Below are 20809 nucleotides of genomic sequence, written 5' to 3' on the forward strand. Positions count from 1 at the left end.
GAGCCTAGGGCTGTGTGGGAGGAGGGCAAGGGATGAGGCAGGCCTCAGAGCATGAGATCAGTTTGCAGTGCTCCGGCAGCCTTGATAGGTAGTGTACTTGGCAGCTGTGTGGGACGATGTCAGGAGCCAGGAATTTGAGCATCATGTTTAAACCTGACAGTGTGTGCTGGCTGCTATTACGTAGTGCTTTGTTGCTCTTGCTACCATTTCGGTTGCTTAGTGCACTAAAACTGATTCAGTGAAACAGCAGCAAGTTTATATGATGTGACCTATAATCTCCCGTGAATTAGCCCAACTATAAATCATTTAAAAATGATGCTTGGCCCGGCGCAGTGGCTCACGCCTATAATCCCAGCACTTTGGGAGGCTGAGGCGGGCAGATCACAAGGTCAGGAGGTTGAGACCATCCTGGCCAACGTGGTGAAACACTGTCTCTACTAAAATACACACAAAAAAATTAGCCAGGTGTGGTGGCAGGCACCTGTAGTCCCAGCTGCTGGAGAGGCTAAGGCAGGGGAATCACTTGAACACAGGAGGTGGAGGTTGCAGTGAGCCGAGATCACGAAACTGTACTCCAGCCTGGCAACAGAGCAAGACTGTCTCAATTTAAAAAAAAAAAAAAAAAAGGTGATATTCAATTATCTTTCTTATTTAGAGGAAAGGATGTGCCCTGTGTTTCCTTTCCTGCATTTTGTGTCCCTCATTCCCTTTCTGAGACATTAAATCTTTTTCCCTCCTTCCTTTGTGCAACTCTCTTCCCTTGAGTGTGATGATGTCATGCTGCCAGGTGTCTGCCCGCCTTCTGACCTTCCCTATTCAAGGCTTTGCTGGCCCCTCTCCTTACCCCAACTCTAAATGTCAGTGCTCCTCAGGGCTCCTTAATCTTTGTCGGTGCTCCTCAGGGCTCCTTAATCTCCACAACTTCTCTGTCTGAGTCTCCCCTGGGGTGATCTCATCAATGGCAAGGGCTTCGATAACCACCATAGGTGTTGACATCCCAAGATACTTCCTTGGTCCAGACTTCATCCTCAACTTCAGGTCCTCAAGTCTGCCATCCACTTTATTTATTTACTTATTACTTTTACATTTCCTTTTTTTTTTTTTTTTTTTTTTTTTAAAGAGGCAGAGTCTCACTCTGCCGCCCAGGCTGGAGTGCAGTCACACGATCTTGGTTCACTGCAACCTCCACCTCCCAGGTTCAAGCGATTCTCCTTCCTTAGCCTCCTGAGTACCTGGGATTACAGGCACACACCACCACACCTGGCTAATTTTTGTATTTTTAGTAGAGACAGGGTTTTGCCTCGTTTGCCAGGTTGGTCTCAAACTCCTGACCTCAAATGATCTGCCCACCTCACCGTCCCAAAGTGCTAGGATTACAGGCATGAGCCACCGCGCCCAGCTCACTTTACATTTCCAATTGGTTATCTCAAAAGTTCTTCACAGAAAACCTCTTTAAAACCAAACTTGTGATTGCCATGCCTTTAAGTCAGAAAGCTGGAAGCTATCCTTACAGGTTCTCCATCTTTCTCACCTGCCTATTTAACACTGAATTTTGTTGCTATAACCCACTAAATATCTCAAATCCATTCAAGTCCATCTCCACTATGGCCATATCTAGACGAAACCTCAACCATCTCTTGCCTGCCATCACTTTCTAGCTGAATTCCCTGCAACTCCTTTTCCTTCCCTCCACTCAGCAATCAGAAAATCTTTCTAAAATACAAATTGTATCACGACTTCTCTGCTTAATATTCTGTAGTTTCTTTCCTTTTCTTTGAAGTTAAGCACCAGAATTCCTCAATATTGCCTCAAGGACTATCATGGTCTTATCCTATATATTTTTCCCGCCTAATTTCATATAACGCTCACCACTGGGACATCTTCATCTCTCTTCTTCATTCACATACACTTCATTTTATGTCTTCATTTCCTCTGCTTCTTAAAATTCTTGCTTTATAAAAGAAAACTATCATGGTGGGCAGAGACGAGTTGAGGCTGACAATCTCAACTGGTCTCCTATTTCATTTTTTTCAAAGAAATTACACTAAAAACTAAATCTTAATACACCTTATTGGATACCATTCCCTTCTTCTGAGTCAAAGGACTGCTCTCATGTAAACCAACAACTCTTTTATGTTCAAAGACAGCAACAGTTGCTTCCATGAAGTCACCTATAATGAGGTCTTTCAGTGGGAAGTCCAAATGTAAAAAGTTATACTGAAGATGGTGAATAAAGTTTCAGTTGCATATAACCACTTTTAAAAATCTAGCAAAAGTTGTTCTCAGTACAAAAGCAATTATTGAAAGTGTCCTTTAAATAGAAATTTATTCTAATGTATTTTAAACATTTTTATCAGCCAGGCACAGTGGTTCACACCTGTAATCCCACCACTTTGGGAGGCCAAGGCAGGTGAATCACTTGAGGTCAGGAGTTTGAGACCAGCCTTACCAAAATGGTGAAACCCTGTCTCTACTAAAAATACCAAATTAGCTGGGCGTGGTGGCACACACCTATAATCCCAGCTACTCCGGAGGATAAGGCAGGAGAATCACTTGAACCTGGGAGGCAGAGGTTGCAGTGAGCCGAGATTGTGCCATCGCACTCCAGCCTGGGGAGCAAGAGTGAAACTCTGTCTCAAAAAAAAAAAAAAATTTATCAAAAACAAATAATTTTGACAAATATTCAAATTGCGTATTATGTATGCAATCCAAAGCAAGATATCAGTTTGACATCAAAGGCATCAGAAGCTATGATCCTCTTTGCAAAAATCCATCTCTTCAAATCTGAGATATTCAAGATGAAAAGATGAATATTTTTATTATATTATATTTACATGTGATGATGAAAATGCTTATAAGGATTTTTCTAGTTTTAAAACCTCCTACATGGAATTTTTCTTTCCAAATTTTAATATGTTTCTTGGTTGAAGCAGATATTTTAAAACAAAATCTGAATCCTTCATCATTTAAACTGGCCTTGAACTTTATTGTTTAATGTGTGAATATCTGCTCCCAGTTTTATCTTTTTAAAGAATGTCACAATATGTTCCCTAATTAGAATAAGAAAACTGAAATGGTACTTCTCTCACTAAGCCTTTTAACTGAATTTAGTCTTCTTTCGCAAATTTTTCATAGCCACATTTTAAGCCACCACAGCCAGAGGACTGATGCCATATCCTCCTGAGCCTGATCATTTGTTTCATTTAAATAAAGGGTATGGCACCAGTTGACATTTAAATGTCCAAGCAGTGTGAGTAAGGCTGCAGCAAGAAGTGCAAGGATGAGAGGAACGACGGAGCTCAGTTCTCTAAACACACAGGCAATTTTGAATCATAAAGTACGGGTGAGTCTTTTCAACTCTAAATAGTCCAAAGTCATCAAGAGTCAGTGAAACTCAGATCACTACCATTTCCTTTTGAATGATCATGGCTTCAGAGGAGACACCTCTCTCACCGAGAGTTCATAGTACATGATATCACAACCTAGACTTGGGAATGTGCCCATGTGAACTGTAGATGACTCAGCCTGGTGAGGACTCACTCCATCAGGAGTTCACACCTGGAGATGTCTTCCCCTGACACTCCACTGGAACACCAGCCCCAGGCAGACAATGAGGAGGGGGAAGAAAGTCCCAGTGAACAGGGAAACTGGGGACACCACATTTTGTCTGACTAGCAAAGGAGTGGAGGGCAAAGGTAAAAGCTAAGGGTTCAGTCTGAGTAAGCTCAAAGGTGAAAGGGAAGGCAAAATGAAGACATCAGAGTTATAGCTGGCACTGTCAAAGGCTCTACCACAAGACAGCTGCTTTCAGCTGCAGCACAGACTCAGGAAGTGATTGTGGTAAGATTCTATATGACAGCAACCACCTGCATGGAACTCCACACTCTTGTGACCACAGAAACAATGGGTTATACATTTCTGTGAAGTCACCCACAAAGAAAAGCATTCCAGCACAGAAAGGACATTTAACTGTTATTCGAAGAGCACAGTGTTCTCTGGACATTTCTTGCATGGCTTAGAAAAAGGTATCCTATGCCCTTCTAAGAAGCAGTTGAAATAAAGGGAATCAGAGATTCCAGGGAAGCTAGAGGTAAATACTTGAAGCAAAGAGGACCAAAAGGAAAGAAATCATATATGATATGTCTGAACAAAGAAAAGTTAAAAAGGAGATTATAATTTGTATTAAAATGCCTTTTGAAGATAATTGGAGTATATATTAACCATGATTTTTCAATTATTTAAATTTATGTTTCATTGGTTCCTTAAAAAAAAAAAAACAGTAAATCTTCCTTTTTAAATCCTTATTGCTTTTGTGAATAATACTTTTTTTGTACAAGGAGATTAGGCACAGATTTTTTTGTTATCACTACATCCCTTCACAAACATACAAGCATTTAGGTATGTGTGTGGGCTTACATACCATTATATAGTTCTTAGTCTTCACAAAAGAACAATGGTAATTCATGTGCATTTGCAATGTTGGGAAAATATGCATGGAGTGCATTTATAGCATCTTCCTTACAGATTTTATTTTTTTCAGGAAAAAAGATGAATTAAAACTGTATTGCTGGCTGGGTATGGTGGCTCACATCTGTAATTCCAACACTTTTGGAGGCCAAGGTGGGCAGATCACATGAGGTCAAGAGTTTGAGACCAGGCTGGCCAGCATGGAAAAACTCCATCTCTACTAAAAATATAAAAATTAACTGGGCCTGGTGGCGCTCACCTGTAATCTCAGCTACTCAGGAGACTGAAATGGGAGAATCGCTTGAACCCAGTAGCCAAGATTGCACCACTGCACTCCAGCCTGGGTGACAGAGGGAGACGCCATCTCAAAAACAAAAACACTGTATTGCCTAAAGTCAGAAGAATGAACTAAATGAGGTCTTATGAGCCAAACTACCTTTATAAATCCACAAAGAGAAGTAATGAACATTTTGAGAAGAGAGTGGATCATGAAGACTGCATCAGGGAGTATCTTGCATCTCAGTCGAACAAATATGCTGTTTCTCCACCTACCACTTCCTATGGCAGGTCCACTGTGGCCTCTCCCCTGCTCCCTGCGGATCTCAGAATGTGAAGATCCCCTCCTACCATGGTACAACTACCTGAATGGGGCAATAGCAGCAGCTTCAGATTACTGTTGGATCCACTGCCTTCCTGAAGTAGGCCAGGCTATTTGGGATGAAAAATGATTTTTAAACACTAGGAATCCCCTACCAAAAAGTATCCTTTTACCAAGAGCAAAATGGGCAGTGATTTGAAACAGCAGTAAGTATGTATAAAGCTTACATGGTCAACATTCTGGCCATGAAACTGACCACTTCCTGAAAGACTCCAAAACTTACAACGGTCTGTAGCAGGGAGAGAGAAATAATCTCTGGACACGACTACATATATATATAGATGCAAAGTGTCAACAGTCATTAAAGAACAATGATTGATAAATGAGAAAGTCTTATCACAGTACTATCTAAACTGAGCCCCTTGGTCAATTCCAAGCTGCATGATAACCTGACAACAGAGTGGAACAAAGGGAAGAGGAAACTTGGTGATTTGAAATCTGTTCTCTTGTTAATGCCTCACAAACTAGAGCTGTGCTTGGTTTTAACCTGTTATTCTCTGATATTTTTAAAGGAAAGGCCAATATATTGAATCACATACACAAATGGAGACTTCTGAAAAGATGAGATAGATGTCTCCTTTAGAAATACAGGTGGTATTTCAACATAGATAAAGGTTCCATCAAGCTTGAAACTTAGTTTAAATGAAAATTCAGACTGGGCGCAGTGGCTCGCGCCTGTAATCCCAGCACTTTGGGAGGCTGAGGTGGGCAGATTACGAGGTCAGGAGATCCGAGACCGTCCTGGCTAACACGGTGAAACCCCGACTCCACTAAAAATACAAAAATTAGTCACCCATGGTGTTGCACCCCTGTAGTCCCAGCTACCCGGGAAGCTGATGCAGGAGAATTGCTTAAACCTGGGAGGCAGAGGTTGCAGTGAACCAAGATGGTGCCACTGCACTCCAGCCTGGGCGACAGAGCAAGACTCCATCTCAAAAAAAGAAAATTGAGAAACACGCCAACGAATTATCTCAGAAAAAGAACATTAAACTAGCAACTGAAATCTGGCCCTGGTCAAGGCAGTCACTCTTCTGTGCCTCAATTTTCCTATCTATAAAAGGATGAAACATGCTGGAGCCCAGCTCTGCTATGACCAATAGTGAGAATTTGGGCAGTTAATTTACCTCACTGGGTGTCATTTTTCTCATTTATAAAAATGAGAGGTTCTTGTAGAGAACCCCTGAGGCCCACTCTCATTTTAGTTCTACAATACTGTAATAAGAGAAAAACATGGTGAAACATAAAATATTTTGTAAGAAATACCCCACATCAGTGCAGCTGAGCATTTGGATGATTTGTCCAAGTTTTAAGTTAGTTGTGGGAAATGATTTGGCTGCAATTTGATTCTTTTCTATTGAGGAGATACATATCCCCACAATAAATAAAAAGACACAGTTAGAATTCTATAAATATAAGCCCTGAAGAAGTGCAGGATCCGTATACCTTTGGCCAATTGATCTCCACCCTTCACCTGATACAAGAGAAGGGAAAGACTCAGGTTCTTCCCTAGATCAGTGTTGGAGGAAGAACCATTCTTTTCTATTTCCACAGTTGTGACGATAAAGAAGCACATGCTTGTTGGGGAATTACATACGCAGACATACAGTCACCTACAGACAGAAAAGACTTAGCCTTTGGCTTTGGACATGATTCAAACGTTACATCACCTATCTAGGGATTATATTAGAACACAGCCTAGTAATGATTCAGTCACCTATTAGGTTTAATTTCTGACTAAATGAGAGTATTCCAGAATCTATGGAGCTCCTATTTCTACACTGATCCCTCTCTCTCTTTTTTAATTTTTATTTATTTTTTTTGATATGGAATCTCATTCTGTCACCCAGGATGGAGTGCAGTGGCATGATCTCGGGTCACTGCAATCTCTGCCTCCCAGGTTCAAGCAGTCCCCCTGCCTCAGTCTCCCAAGTAGCTGGGATTATAGGCACATGCCACCACACCCAGCTAATTTTTTTATTTTTTAATAGAGACAGGGTTTCACCACGCTGGCCAAGCTGGTCTTGAACTCCTGACCTCAAGTGATCCGCCCGCCTCGGGCCTCCCAAAATGCTGGGATTAAAGGCATGAGCCACTGCACCCAGTCCTCTACACTGATCTCTAATAGATGATTAAAGTCTTGCCCTTAGAAATTTCTCCAGGACAGAAAAAAAAAAAAAAAAAGTCAGTAAGTTTGAACCACTAAGAACTTAAATGGGAAAGATATTCCCAGGATTCTCTCAACACCTTAACTTTATGCCCTGACTTTTCCATAAACATTAATCACAAATCAACAATCTTTCTCAGCTTCTTGGGCCAATGAGGCTGAACTAGTGGCTGGCTCCAGTTTAGAACACCCAGAATTTAAGCCCACATGGGAATTTCCAGCCCACCTCCAACCCAATTCTGTATCTCTGTTCATGTTTGAATAAAAGGTAGAGGTTTTAATTTTTCCAAAATTATCCCTCAGGAAAAAAAAAAGATCATATTTAAGTCCTTTCAAAATCTTGCATATTATAGGGTACTTTCTCAATTACTTTATTATAAAAATATTGTTTGGGGAAGATACATTAAGTTAAAATGACCTCAATCAATGTATTGGAGAGTTATCAGTAAGAAAGGGGCCCAGCTATCTAAATAATTCTCATAATGGTGCATTTCTTCATAATTGTGAATGTTGAAAGTTGTTGCATATAAGCCTTTCAGAGTGATCATGCTGTGAAGATCACAATACACATTGAGGGATAATTTTTCTATCTTTTAAATGTTTTGAAATGATGTACTTTCCAGTGACCACATCAAAAACAGATTCAAACCGTATTATATCTCAAGTCATCTGGGGAGATGAATATAAATGAATATAATTTGAGTATAATTACTTCATAAAATGTGAGTGAACAAATCAATCCTCCTAAGTATATTATTTCATCAATTATGTGACTTTCACTATATCTGTGTAATTAATTTACTAAATTAAACATAAAGAGACATTTGACTACTACATGTATATTGCTAAATGTTTTCATAATCAAGTTGTCTAAATCCTTTCTTTGGATGTGGGGGAAGTTCTTCCCATTGGGAAATGAGAGATGATCTTTGTGGGGTCATCTTATATTTGAGCACATTTTAGAAAGCATCAGATTTGCTGAATCTGTATGTGATGAGGTCTGATGGATGAAAAAGGCAAAGAGAAGTAATGATACGAGATCCAATCTTGAAACTGCAACCTGCTTTGGGTTCCTTGTTTCGTTGGGTAAAACTTGAAGCTCATTTCTGCTTGAGCAGGAAGGCTCCTCAGCACCTTTCTTGGGCTGATGAAAGGACAGTAAAAAGGAGGCCCTTCAAAAATGTTACCACTTAAAATACAGAAGGCAATATACCAAATTCAGTACTGGCAGGGCAGTTAGTTGTAATAACAATAGTAATCTATTAACATGTATTAAGTGCTTACCAGACAATGTGCAAAGTGCTTTTTGTGTAATGATCATATCAATTTATCATCCTTATTCTAGAGATATAGAAGCTAAGTAACAGGTGAGGTAGCTTTCCCAAGTCCCAAAGTATAAATGTGCCACAATGGTACATGATAGGGCTGGGATTTGAACCCAGGCAGTCTTACTCCAGAGCCTGCACTTTTATGTATGATGCTATATCACTTCAATGATTTAAATAACAGAATCTGTAAGGGAGCATAAACATTTCAAAGGTTCCTTCCTACTATCCACTGCATCTTTTTTCTAGCGTCAGGGCATGGGAGGAACCAAGTTAGTGATCTGTAATAATCGTGGATTCTGAATTCGCCATTCTAGAAGAACAATTGCTTCAAAACTCACCTGATGGCTAAATCCAGATGTGTTAGTCCTCATTCCTTGTATATACACATTTGGATATCTGAATACCAGTTATTACTGCCATGTTGCTGACAGTCTTCCTTTGACTAACAAAACCCTCTTCTTCCTTGATTCTCCTCTATCCTCAGTGCTCATTCCTCCTGATTCTGCTCCATTGTTCCTCTATCTCTTGTTTAAGTGCTGAGGTTTCTTTTACCTCCATATCCTAGGCAATCTCGTCTGTGGTCAAGGCTTTGCTTTCTACCTGTGGGCCCCCAAATTTATATCTCAAATTTCTTTTCTAAACTTCAAAATCATAGTTCCAGCTGTTCACTGGAACTGCTGGATATCTCTATATGCATCTCAAATTCAACAGGTCCCCACAAGAACTTACTCTCTCCTCTCCACTCACTGTCCAACTTTGTTCCCAAATCTGATCCTTCTTTTATTATTATTATTATTATTTTTGAGATAGGGTCTCACTCTGTCACCCAGGCTGGAGTGCAATGGTGCAATCTCAACTCACTGTAGCCTCACCGTCACAGGCTCAAGTGATCCTCCTGCCTCAGCCTCCTAGAGGTGGGGTTTCTCCATGTTGCCCAGGCTGGTCTCGAACTCCTGGGCTCAAGTGATCCACCCACCTCAGCCTCCCAAAGTGCTGGGATTATAGGCATGAGTCACTGTGCCCGGGCTGACCCTTCTTTTATAGTCCTCATCCTTTAATGGCATCACTGTCTAACCACGTACAAATCTAAAGCCTCGGATCCATCTTGGACTCTTCCTTATTTCTCACAACTTTCCTGTACTTATATCCCTAACACGCAGACTTATTGGATCACCAGATTCTTCAGATTTCACCTTCTAAATGTCCCTGTAATCTGTGTCCTCTTTGCTTTCATTACCACGATGAAAGCCTTCATCATCTCTCATTTGAATTACTGTAATAATCATTTATCTGGCTTCCCCAGCTCCACTTCATTCTCTTAGCCCTTGAGTGAGTGACCTTTCTAAAACATGAATCCAGTCACACTCATTCCTGCTTACGAATCATTCACACAGCTCTTCTTTGCCTATAGGGTGCCATTCTACTGCACAGCCTGGCACATAAAGCCCTTCACAAGTATATTGGTGGCTATGTTTCTAGTCTCTTTCTTATCTCTTTCTCAATCCTTCTCTAGTCATACCTCTTGCTGTGAACTAAGATCCAGACCACTGGGGCCACATGACACTTTATGTCACACCAGGCAATCCTATCCTGAAGGGGAGACTTGGTCTTCCTGATCTCTGGACAAATGAGTTCACTATACTGTACTGTTGGCTTTGGATTTTTTAAAGAAATGTGGTTCCAGGCATTTTAAGGCACTTCACAGTAATTGTTCATCCTTTCAAAAACTCTGCAAGTTTGAAGTACCATTGCCTCCATTTAACAACGAAGAAGCAGACACCAAGTGTTACTAATAAGGAACTAGTAAGTGAATGAACCAAAACGTAAAGCCGGGTCAGGCTGACTCTAAAGCCTGTGCTTTAGCTGAGCCCAGCCCTGAAAGTCTTGCCGATTTCATCTATTGTCATAATTTCTACTGCAAGGAAACAACCAGGAAGCAACCTCACTGCCTTAGGTTCTCATATGTGCAGCCCACAGGACACTCAGACACGGTCACTTTGGGACATGGCAGGTACCATATTTTCAGTCCAACTTCTAGCACATCCCAGCATCCCATGAATGAAAAAGCATGTGTGTTCTACCCTGACAACAAACTTCACATTCCCATTGAATCCCAAAATGAAGGCCTCTGAGGAGGGAGAATAAAACCTCAATCTGCCTCCGAGGAAGGGGAAAGTGGAAATGAGCCTCAGTGGTATTTCTGACTTCTTGGGGTGGATGGATGCCGAGAAGCTGGTATGTCTTTAAGAACTGAGAGTCCTAGCTCTGTCCTCTTAAGCCTGATTTTATTAAACGATTGATAACATCCTACATATTTATTTTTGTTCCCTAATGCTAATACACACATATGCACTCAACTATAGCCAACAAGAAAATTGCTTAAATAATTACTTCTCATGTATAAAAGATGTATCTTATTCCTTTATTACTTTTATAATGTGGCTCAAAAAGCTCCAGTCTAAGAGCCCCTGGATCAAGTACCAGTTTCATCTCTGCCAATGATTGCCTGTGTGGCCTTGAGAAACACATTTTCATTTTCTCATTTTTCAAATCAGGAGATTCCAAGTAGTTGATCCATAAGCAGTCCCTTTAAATTCTAATATTCAGACACTATTCTTACTTTGGGGATGTCTTCCATTAGGCTGAGACTTCTTATCCCAGCCCTAAGAGAACCTACCTTCATGACCATTTTCAGAACCTTTTATTTATCACATTTTAAAACTACATATATTGAAGGTATACAACATGATGTTTCGATATACACAGTAAAATAGTATTCTAGTCAGGCAAATTAATATATTCATTATTTCACATAGTTACCTCCACTCTTTTTTTTTTTTTTTGGTGGCAATCATACGTGGTTTTGAAAGCGGTAGTCAGAGATGATAGGTTGGAAGTTAATTCCAAGACTATCTTAGACGAAAAGGACTGTAGCATTGCATTCAAGCACATGCTCAAACATTATTCGTGCCACTCAGATCCAATTCAGGCCAGCATCACCCAGAGTGCACAATAATATTGGGAATGATTTATACAATTCCATGTGCATGTGAGCATCATCTCATATCCATGCATGCACATGTGTGGAAATGGCTTCTGGCCTTGGACGTATTGAAATAATGATTGAAATGCCATCAGGGGAAGGAGGTAATATAAACATAAAGCATCAGGGCAATTATACAGGCATATATGGATAGAACTAGGTGACAAGGAAAACACCCATAAAATGTTGCCATAGCTGACACATGCTTACATTTAACAGTTGCTAGGTTCTCACAAAGTTTTCTTTACATGAACTTAACGTCTAATACATGACAGCCAACTAGGTGCCCTAGATAAGATCAAATGATATATGACACAGGTGCCCAATAAGTGACTGTTGAATGAATATTACATGAAAATACTATGAAAAGTAACGTGACGCAAAAGTTAAGGGTATTGCTAATACTCTTAAGGCTCATTTTTCTATCTGAAAGTTGAAACATGAATTACAGGATTATTGAAGAGGTTCCTTTGCAATCTTTGTGGTGTTCATAGTCACGGGAAACATTCCCACCAAAACCTCTTAATAAAAGCATACAGTGGGGAAAGAACATATATAACAACATATTACTGATCAAATAGGGGGCCCTTGGTCGAAAAAAGAAATCAAGAAGGAACATTTTTAAAGTAAGGAAGGCCCTCTTTTGGCACAGCTTATTGGCTTCCTATTTTTAAAAAGCAGACAACTTTACATATTAGTCTCATTTAAAATCAGTCTCTGGAGAAGCCCCAGATGGGGGAGGAGAAGGGAGCGCTAACAAGGTTCTGGACAAAGTGGGAATCCTCGGAGGTACGTTCAGCCATCACGGTCTGCAGAGAAAGGCAGGTTCTCAGCCCAGGGCTGAGACGTTTCCTCGTGGAAGCCGACTCACCTTCCCTCCTGGAGGTGGCCCGGGCTGCGGGCAGGAGGAGCGAGAAGCAGAGGCAGCAGCCCAGCCAGAGCGCAGGCATGGCGGGGCCGGGCCGCTCCGTCTCTGTCTCCGCTGCAGGGGTCGCTGCCCGGCGCCTCGGCTGCTGGTTCTCACTCTGCGATCTGCTGTGTCTTCCTTTTCCTTGGTCAGGTGGTTTTATCGACTCTTCTACCTGACTCAGTCCTGACAGGAAGAGAGCCTGTGTTTCAGGGTGTGACTCACCTGTGAATAAGGAGGACCCAGCCCTCCAGAGGCAGACAAACACACACAGCACACACCGGGCTGGAAAAGCGCTCCCCGCAGCCGCCCGCTCCCCCTTGCAGAGAGAAGGGCGCACACCTGGCCCGGGCCAAGGGTGTGGCACAGAGGCTGCGGCCCGGGAGCCTCCGCCTGGAATGTGCCGGATTCCCCGGAGTCCTCCTTCTCTCCCAGGGTGGTCCAGGGCAGATTCACAGAGGTAGATAGCAGCCCACCCCTTCCTCAAACTGGGAGGCCCAATCTTAAGTGCGCTAACTCAGAAATACGGCAGCAGCCCGAAGCAGCTCCGGCTTAAAGGACATCAAGAAAGACAAGTCAGTCGGAGAGTCAGAACAGGGTCCTCTCCACCCTCCAGCTTAGGGTCAACCTCTCTCTGAAATACAGCAGCCTCCTTTCTCCAGGCTGAACCAAGGGTTCCTCTCCTGGTCCACACAACTTCCTGCTCACCAGGGTTAGCAACTCATAAAGTAACCTGTTGACTGGCCAACTCCCTATAAAAACTGAGTATCGTTTTCTTTTTGTTTTTGTTTGTTTGTTTGTTTTTGTTTTGTTTTCAGTGGCACCATCATAGCGCACTGCAGCCTCCAACCCCTGGGCTCAAGCAATCCTCCTGCCTCAGCCTCTTGAGTAGCTAGGGCTACAGGCAAATGCCACCACATCCAGCTAATTTTTGAATTTTTTGTAGAGACGAGGTCTTGCTGTGTTAGGCAGACTTGACCTTTAATTCCTGGCCTCAAGTAATCGTCCTGCCTTGGCCTCCCAAAGTGCTGGGATTACAGGCATAAACACCATCCCTGGCCCACTTTATACTCCTAACTAGTACAGTATCTAGCTTGCAGTTGGTGCTTAATAAATATTGGGTTGAAATGAATAAGAAAGAGGATCTAGATACCAAACTCTTTTATCTTACAGTGTATTTCTCAGCTATTCTCCTTGGGCACTAGAGAAAATAGTTGTTGAGACCAACTTTGAATGGTATCCACTGTGCTAGGTGAGGTGAGTCATATCTAGACAACTGCAAATCTTGGTATAAACTATATTGTCCCTTCTCCTAAGGAGGCTAGTGACAATAATTCAGAGAGGTGGCTGTCAAGAAGGCTTTGGTTCCTGCTAGAGATTTAAAAATTGCTAGAGCTTTATAAATACACAATCTGTCCAAAATAACCAACCCTTCTTCCCAACATCGAGGCCTACAAAGGCCCCCAATAAATAGCTGTTTGCTGACTAAATGTATGAATATTCTCTAGATCGTTCTGTGGATGACAACATAAGATAACAAACAAATCATCCAGGGCAGACATAAGTGTCAAAGGTTCTAAGAACTTCAGTTCATGCATGTCATGGAGACCAGTGTGGGCTGCCTGGGATAGCTAAGGATGGCTTTGTACAGAATGTGGAGCATGAACTGGGTGTTAGGAATAACTGGGGTCTGAATACAGAACCCAAGAATGGTAGGGGTAAGACAGGTTGCTGCAAAATGGCTGACACCTAATCTAAAATCTCCAGCAACAAAACCTGAGGAATAGAAAAGAAACTCCAACTTTCTCATCCAAGGCTTGATTCTCTTCTACTCTACCCAGGATTCAAACAAATTACACAAATATTCTTCTCTCTCAAAACTCAGAGTCTCCAGCTACAGCTAAGGTTTCAGTTCACAGAGACCAGGTCTTTAGAATTTTCCCTCCTAGTCGCTGGTGCCTTGTGAAGGCTGAGGTCCTCTCCCTGAGTCCCATCCATGTTGTGCAGTTCACCACAGTCCTGCAGGAACAAGGGACAGGGCCCTACAAAATAAAGTCTTGAAGGAAGATTTCATTTTAGTACAGGTTGCTATAGTTTATTATATCTTAAAAGTTGGAACAGATGTGTTCATCTAGCATCCATTTGGCACAGTGATAATAGCAATACAAACACGTAAGTAATGCTTACTGTTTGTCAGTCGCTGTTGTAAATCCTTATCACATTAACATTTTAATCTTTAAGACAACTTTATGAATTAGGTGTACTATTAATTTCCCCATTTTACAGACAAGAAAACACAGGCATGCGAAAGTCAGGTAACATGCTCAAAGTCACACTGCTAGTAAGTTGCAAAGCCAAGGTTTAAAATCAGGCAATATGACTCCACAATCCATTAGCTCTTTGTTAGATCAGCTTAAAAAGTACCATAAAAAAAGACAAATTCACATCACTGAATGAAGTCAACATGCAATCAAAGGTTATTTATCAATGACCATTATAACCTGGCCAGATTGTAGACTATTGGCCTACATCGATAAATTCAAGTCACAAAGGACTCTGAACAAATGTTTCCAATTTTTCCCAAGATGTTAGTTCTGGAAGGACTCCCAGAGGTCATCTGGACCAGGGGTAGCAAATGGACAGCAGGACCCTGGGCACCAGACCCACCAGGAGCCTCTTTTATGTGAACAGTGCAGGATTTTAAACATATTTTTAAAATGTAAACGCTTTAAGGCAGGCACTCCCTAACTTTTCTCAGTTCCCACCTCTTCACATTGCCTTCTTCTGGGCTTCTCCACACATCCAAACAACTGTCTGGCTCAGGCTTGACACCCCTGCTCTGGCCTCATCCCTTACCTTGCTCAGCGACAATATCAACCCCTTTTACCAATCTGAGAATTCTTCTCTGGTGCATTACTGGGGTTAAGGGTGTTCTAGTGGCCAAAAGTCGATGCTTGGGCAGGTTCCTAGGGCCAAATCCTAGCTTCTATTCATCAAGGCAGTTACTTTGCTTTCTATGATCCTTAGTTTCTTAATCTATAAAATGGAGATAATAATAAAACACTTACCTAGGAGGGTTATTAGAGTTAATGAATTATCTAGGGCTCAGAACAGCACCAGGCACATAATATGTACTATACAGATATAGCCATAATAAGAATAATAATTATTGTTTTAAAATTAATATTATCACTAAGCACTAATCATTTTTCTGTTGTTATAATTACTAACAAATACCATATGAGAAAGATGAAGTTTTTGCTTCAACCCGTCTACTACTAATTAATTATTGAATCATTATTTGAAAATTTTGTGGAACTCTTGGCCTAATCCAGGTTCATGCCCAGATTACCAATATTTACTTGGATGCTATTAATGAATTCATATTTTTGCTGCATATCTGGAAATTTCCTTCACATACAGATTTTCTTACCGAATGTTTCCTTTTTTTTTTTTTTGAGACCGAGTATCACTCTGTCACCCAGGCTGAAGTGCAGTGGCACAGTCTCAGCTCACTGCAACCTCCACCTCCCAGGTTCAAGGGATTCTCCTGCCTAAGACTTCTGAGCAGCTGGGATTGCTGGCAGGTGCCACCACATGTGGCTCATTTTTGTGTTTTTTAATAGAGACGGGGTTTCACCATGTTGGCCAGGCTGGTCTTGGACCCCTGACCTCAAGTGATCTACCCGCCTCAGCCTCCCAAAGTTCTGGGATTACAGGCCTGAGTCACAGTGCCTAGCCTGTTTCAAAATTTGTGAAACAGAGCAAGACTCTGTCTCGGGAAAAAAAAAAAAATGTGAATTTAAAACTTCACTTTCAGACAGGTTGGGATCTTACATTTCAAGGAAAAGGTAAAGGTAAAGATTTAAATGTATTCTTAGGATTACCTTTAATTAACACATGGCTTTTCAAAAAAGCAATAACAAAAATCTATTTGCTTTTCCATATGACCCAAATAAATATATATTTTTTCAAATCCAGACAAAAGTCAACTTAATACTACTCAGTAATAAAAAGGAATAAACTACTGATACATACACAGCATGGGTGAATCTCAAAGCATTGTGCTAAAACAAGCCAGGCACAAAAGCCCAGATCTGATGTGATTCCATTTAAATGGAATTCTAGAAAAGGTAAAGTTACGAAGCAAGAAAGCAGATCAGTGGTTGTCAAGGACAGGGACTGACTGCAATGGGCCATGAGGATACTTCTGGAGGATGGAAGAAATATGCTAAAATATTATTGTGGTCAAAAGTAATCAATTGCTGGCCTGGCTCAGTGGCTCACACCTGTAATCCAGCACTTTGGGAGGCTGAGGCGAGCGGACCACCTGAGGTTAGGGGTTTGAGACCAGCCTGGCCAACATGGTAAAACCCCGTCTCTACTAAAAATACAAAAATTAGCTGGGCCTGGTGGTGCACACCTGTAATCCCTGCTGCTTGGGAGGCTGAGGCAGGAGAATCATTTGAATCCAGGAGGCGGAGGTTGCAGTGAGCCGAGATCATGCCACTGCATTTTAGCCGGGGCGACAGAGAGAAACTCTGTCTCAAAAAAAACCCAAAAAGGTCAGGCGCGAATCCCAACACTTTGGGAGGCCGAGGCACGTGGATCACAAGGTCAGGATATCAAGACCAACCTGGCTAACGCAGTGAAACCCCGTCTCTACTAAAAAAAATACAAAAAAATTAGCTGGCCATGGTGGCGAGCGCCTGTAGTCCCAGCTACTCGGCAGGCTAAGGCATGAGAATGCCAAGAACCCGGGGGACGGAGCTTGCAGTGAGCTGAGATCGTGCCACTGCACTCCAACTTGGGCGACAGAGTCAGACTCCGTCTCAAAAAAAAAAACAAAAAAACAAACTCGATTGTGCACTTAAAATTGGATTGTATACAAAATATCTCAATAAACTGATATTAAAAAGAGAAAATCTCAAAAAAAAATTTCATAATTCAGATACTTTAATTCAAATGTGCAAACTCAAAGCAACAACTGGAAACATACCAGTGTTTGCATAAGTTGTGTGACAAAACCAGGCCTGACATCTCTGCTGGTTTGGATCAGCACCAAGTTGCCAGCTCAGACCTTTGGGCAGAGACACCACCCAAGCACTGCAGGAGGACCCCTCTTCTGGAAACCTGTCTGTTTTGGCAATTTACAAAAAGTAAAAGATGCTTTTTGAAATGTTTGCATAGGGGCATGAATTTTAAACCCATCTCAGACTTTTGTTCTAGAAAGTGAGTGCTTGAATTTGCATCTGATCCTCCCCAAATTTGTCCATTTATAGTGTAACTCCTGATGTTGGTGAGGATAATGCTCTGTGTAGAGGTTCTCCAACCACAGAGCAGAAAAGGACTGGGGCATTCCCACCGGGTGTGGCCAGGAAGGCTGAGGCCCTGGAAGTCCCCTTTGTTCATTGTTGCTTTTGCAGCTCAGTCATCGCCCAGGGGACTTTTGTTTCTACAGTGCTGTATAAATCATTTTACAGAATGGTCATCCCTCCACCCAACCCCCCAAGTAGAATTATAAGTAACATGTTGATTTTTCCCTTCAGTTCCATCATTACCTTAGTTTACTTTCAGAAGGAATGTCTGGCATGTCATCTGCTTTCAAACTCACTTATGATAAAAACTGAAGTACTGGCTGTTAACATGCCAGCAATGGACAAGGCCGTTGGTCTCAGTTCCCTGCTCTTTAAACAATCTCCCCAGATAGTTCTAATTATGTCAGCATTCACATTACAATTTTAAATGTAAAATATAGCAATCAGAAAAGAAACTTTTTTTAAACTCCCCTTTGTTCTTAATTGGTAAAGGAAAATGTCCATAAATGGAAATGGTTCAGTGTTTCCTGGATCGTCTGGGTAAATTCTCTGAGGCTGGCCGGACTCCAGAAAACAATGTTCTCTGAAGCAAAACCCTGGCTGAAGTGGCAAGCTTCCATTTTATGCAGAAACATATGTGGTGTGCCCACAGCTAGTTTTCAGGGAGCGGTAGAGGCCAGAGCAGAACTGAAGTAATGCCGTTTATTTATTAAAGGGACATGATCGTTTTTCTGTAGTTGGCTGGTGGTACATCTGGGCCAGAGATGTGGTGGGAAATCAACACACGAAGAAGAACTTCATTTGCTTCTTTTTTGGTGTAGCTATTATAGACCGAAATATTCAAATCAATTAATTGTTAAACAATACAAAAAAATGAGGTCGGACGTGGTGGCTCACAATTGTAATCCCAGCACTTTGGGAGGCCGAGGCAGGTGGATCAGTTGAGATCAGGAGTTCAAGACCAGCCTGGCCAACACGGTGAAACTCCGTCTCTACTAAAAATACAAAAAAAAAAAAAAAAAAAAAAAATACCCCGGCCTGGTGGCATGCACCTGTAGCACCAGCTACCTGGGAGGCTGAGGCAGGAGAATCGCTTGAACCTGGAGGCAAAGGTTGCAGTGAGCCGAGATCACGCCACTACACTCCAACCTGGGCAACAAAGCGAGACTTCGTCTCAAAAAAAAAAAAAAAAAAAAAAAAAAATTGAGAAGGAGCACAGAGAAGAGGGGCATAAGCTGAGGAAAGCAAAATAGACAAAAAAAAAAAAAAAAAATCGAAACAAAACAGGACAAAAGATTCTCTGAAAGAGGGGCAATTGGTAGATTTCAAGGCTGTGTCAGTTGTTGTGTTCCCTTAAAATGAAATTTGGCCATCGATGCCTCTGTGAAATATTGATTAGTAGATGAAACATTGCCCAAGATTCCTCAGCCATGCTTATGCTTGGACCATAGATATTCGGATTTGAATGAGAGAGGCAAAGGAGACCACTGCAGTGAAAATTCTTGTCTCCATTGCAGTGGTGGGGGCCAGGGCTGTATCACATGCAGACTTGACAAGATAAACTAGAAATGAGAGGTGGTTACCCTTAGATCAGAGATCCTACTTTTGCCTTTGTAAGGAAGAAATGAGTTCAGGAAATAATGTTTCTCAGTGTCTTTCTAAATTTAAATCTGAATTTTTTTCCACCTTTAATAATTTAAATTACAAAGTCTGAAAAACTCTATAGCATTTAGAGATCTGTCCTCTGCCTTTAAATGGCAAACTTTGGGTGTATTTTCAATGTCTGATAATAATCTTGACAATTATAATACTAACAGCCAAACTGTAGTGAATATTCTGCATACGCCCAGCTCAGTGATGAGAGCCTTTATACGGATTATGGAGTTCACTGTTCACCACCATCCCATGAAGCAAGTGTTATTATTATCCTCATTTTCAGGTTACCCAGGCTCCTATGCAAATCCACATCAATACCTCTCTCTAGAATTATTATTCAACTACAATATAAAAGCAAATTAAGTCACTCACTGAACAAATATACTCTATAATTTAAAAAAAAATGAATTGAATCTTTAATAAAATATGACATGCCTATTCCTTATAACATATACTGTATGTTCCATAGTCACCCCTCTGCAGCAGATAAGCAATAAACAAGGTTTGGCTATTAGGGGTACATTTTCTTTGTCATATTACCTTTTGTTATTCTTCAGTGTACGACGACTTCGATTCTTATGCAACATCCTTTTATGTCATTCAATCAGGTCTTGCTTCGTTTTCTGTTGGTCTGATACCTTAATCCAGATATAAGAGTACATTATTAAGTAACTCAGTTCTTGAACGCCTTAGAACAATTGGAAGTTATTTTCGGCATAGTGGAAATAGTCTGAGCTGTGTGCAAGAGCTCAAGAATTTAGTAACTATATCTCGAACTCAACTTTTCTAGGGCTGGGTTATACAGAAATCCCCAAACATTCCTGGGTGTTTCTTTTGCAGGAAACCTGCAGATTGGTTATTCCACTGCGCTCCAATAATGGAGAGAGCTACAAATAATCACAGAAAAATCTAGAGACCTTCCTTACTAACCTAAAAATTTCTCATAGCCTCAATATGTTTATTTAGATTAAGTAGGAAAATTAATTCAGTGATTCAGACAACTTAAACCAAAATGACACATTTGCCTCAACCACCTGGCTATTTTAGGCGAATTTATTTTAGGCCTGAATTATTTGGACAACTATTTCAGTGCTCTGGTTTTTTTTGTATGAATACAAAGAAAAACAAAGTTTAATCATCATTGCTTTATCAAATTAACTAATGCCTTTACTATTCTCTTTCTTTAGGGTCCTCTATTAATACAACCCTTATAATTAACTTAGAAACTTTCAGCTTAAGCAGAATATGGCTACGTGGTTTTGCCACAG

The 20809-nt window shown here is 41.2% G+C and overlaps 1 protein-coding gene across 1 annotated transcript in view; it reads right to left on the reverse strand.

The window, feature by feature from the left end:
• LAMC2 (laminin subunit gamma 2) overlaps positions 1–20310 on the reverse strand; it is a 66010-nt gene extending 45700 nt beyond the window's left edge. The window contains exons 1-2 of the mRNA XM_007989243.3: positions 20082–20310; positions 12532–12753 (exon numbers count right to left, since the gene is read on the reverse strand). Of these exons, the coding sequence (XP_007987434.3) occupies positions 12532–12610 (79 nt within the window). The 5' untranslated portion in view covers positions 12611–12753; positions 20082–20310. The remainder of the gene's footprint in view (positions 1–12531; positions 12754–20081) is intronic.
• Between the last annotated feature and the right edge of the window lie 499 nt (positions 20311–20809).

This window comes from Chlorocebus sabaeus, chromosome 25 (genome assembly GCF_047675955.1).
Source record: "Chlorocebus sabaeus isolate Y175 chromosome 25, mChlSab1.0.hap1, whole genome shotgun sequence".
Classification (NCBI taxonomy): domain Eukaryota; kingdom Metazoa; phylum Chordata; class Mammalia; order Primates; family Cercopithecidae; genus Chlorocebus; species Chlorocebus sabaeus.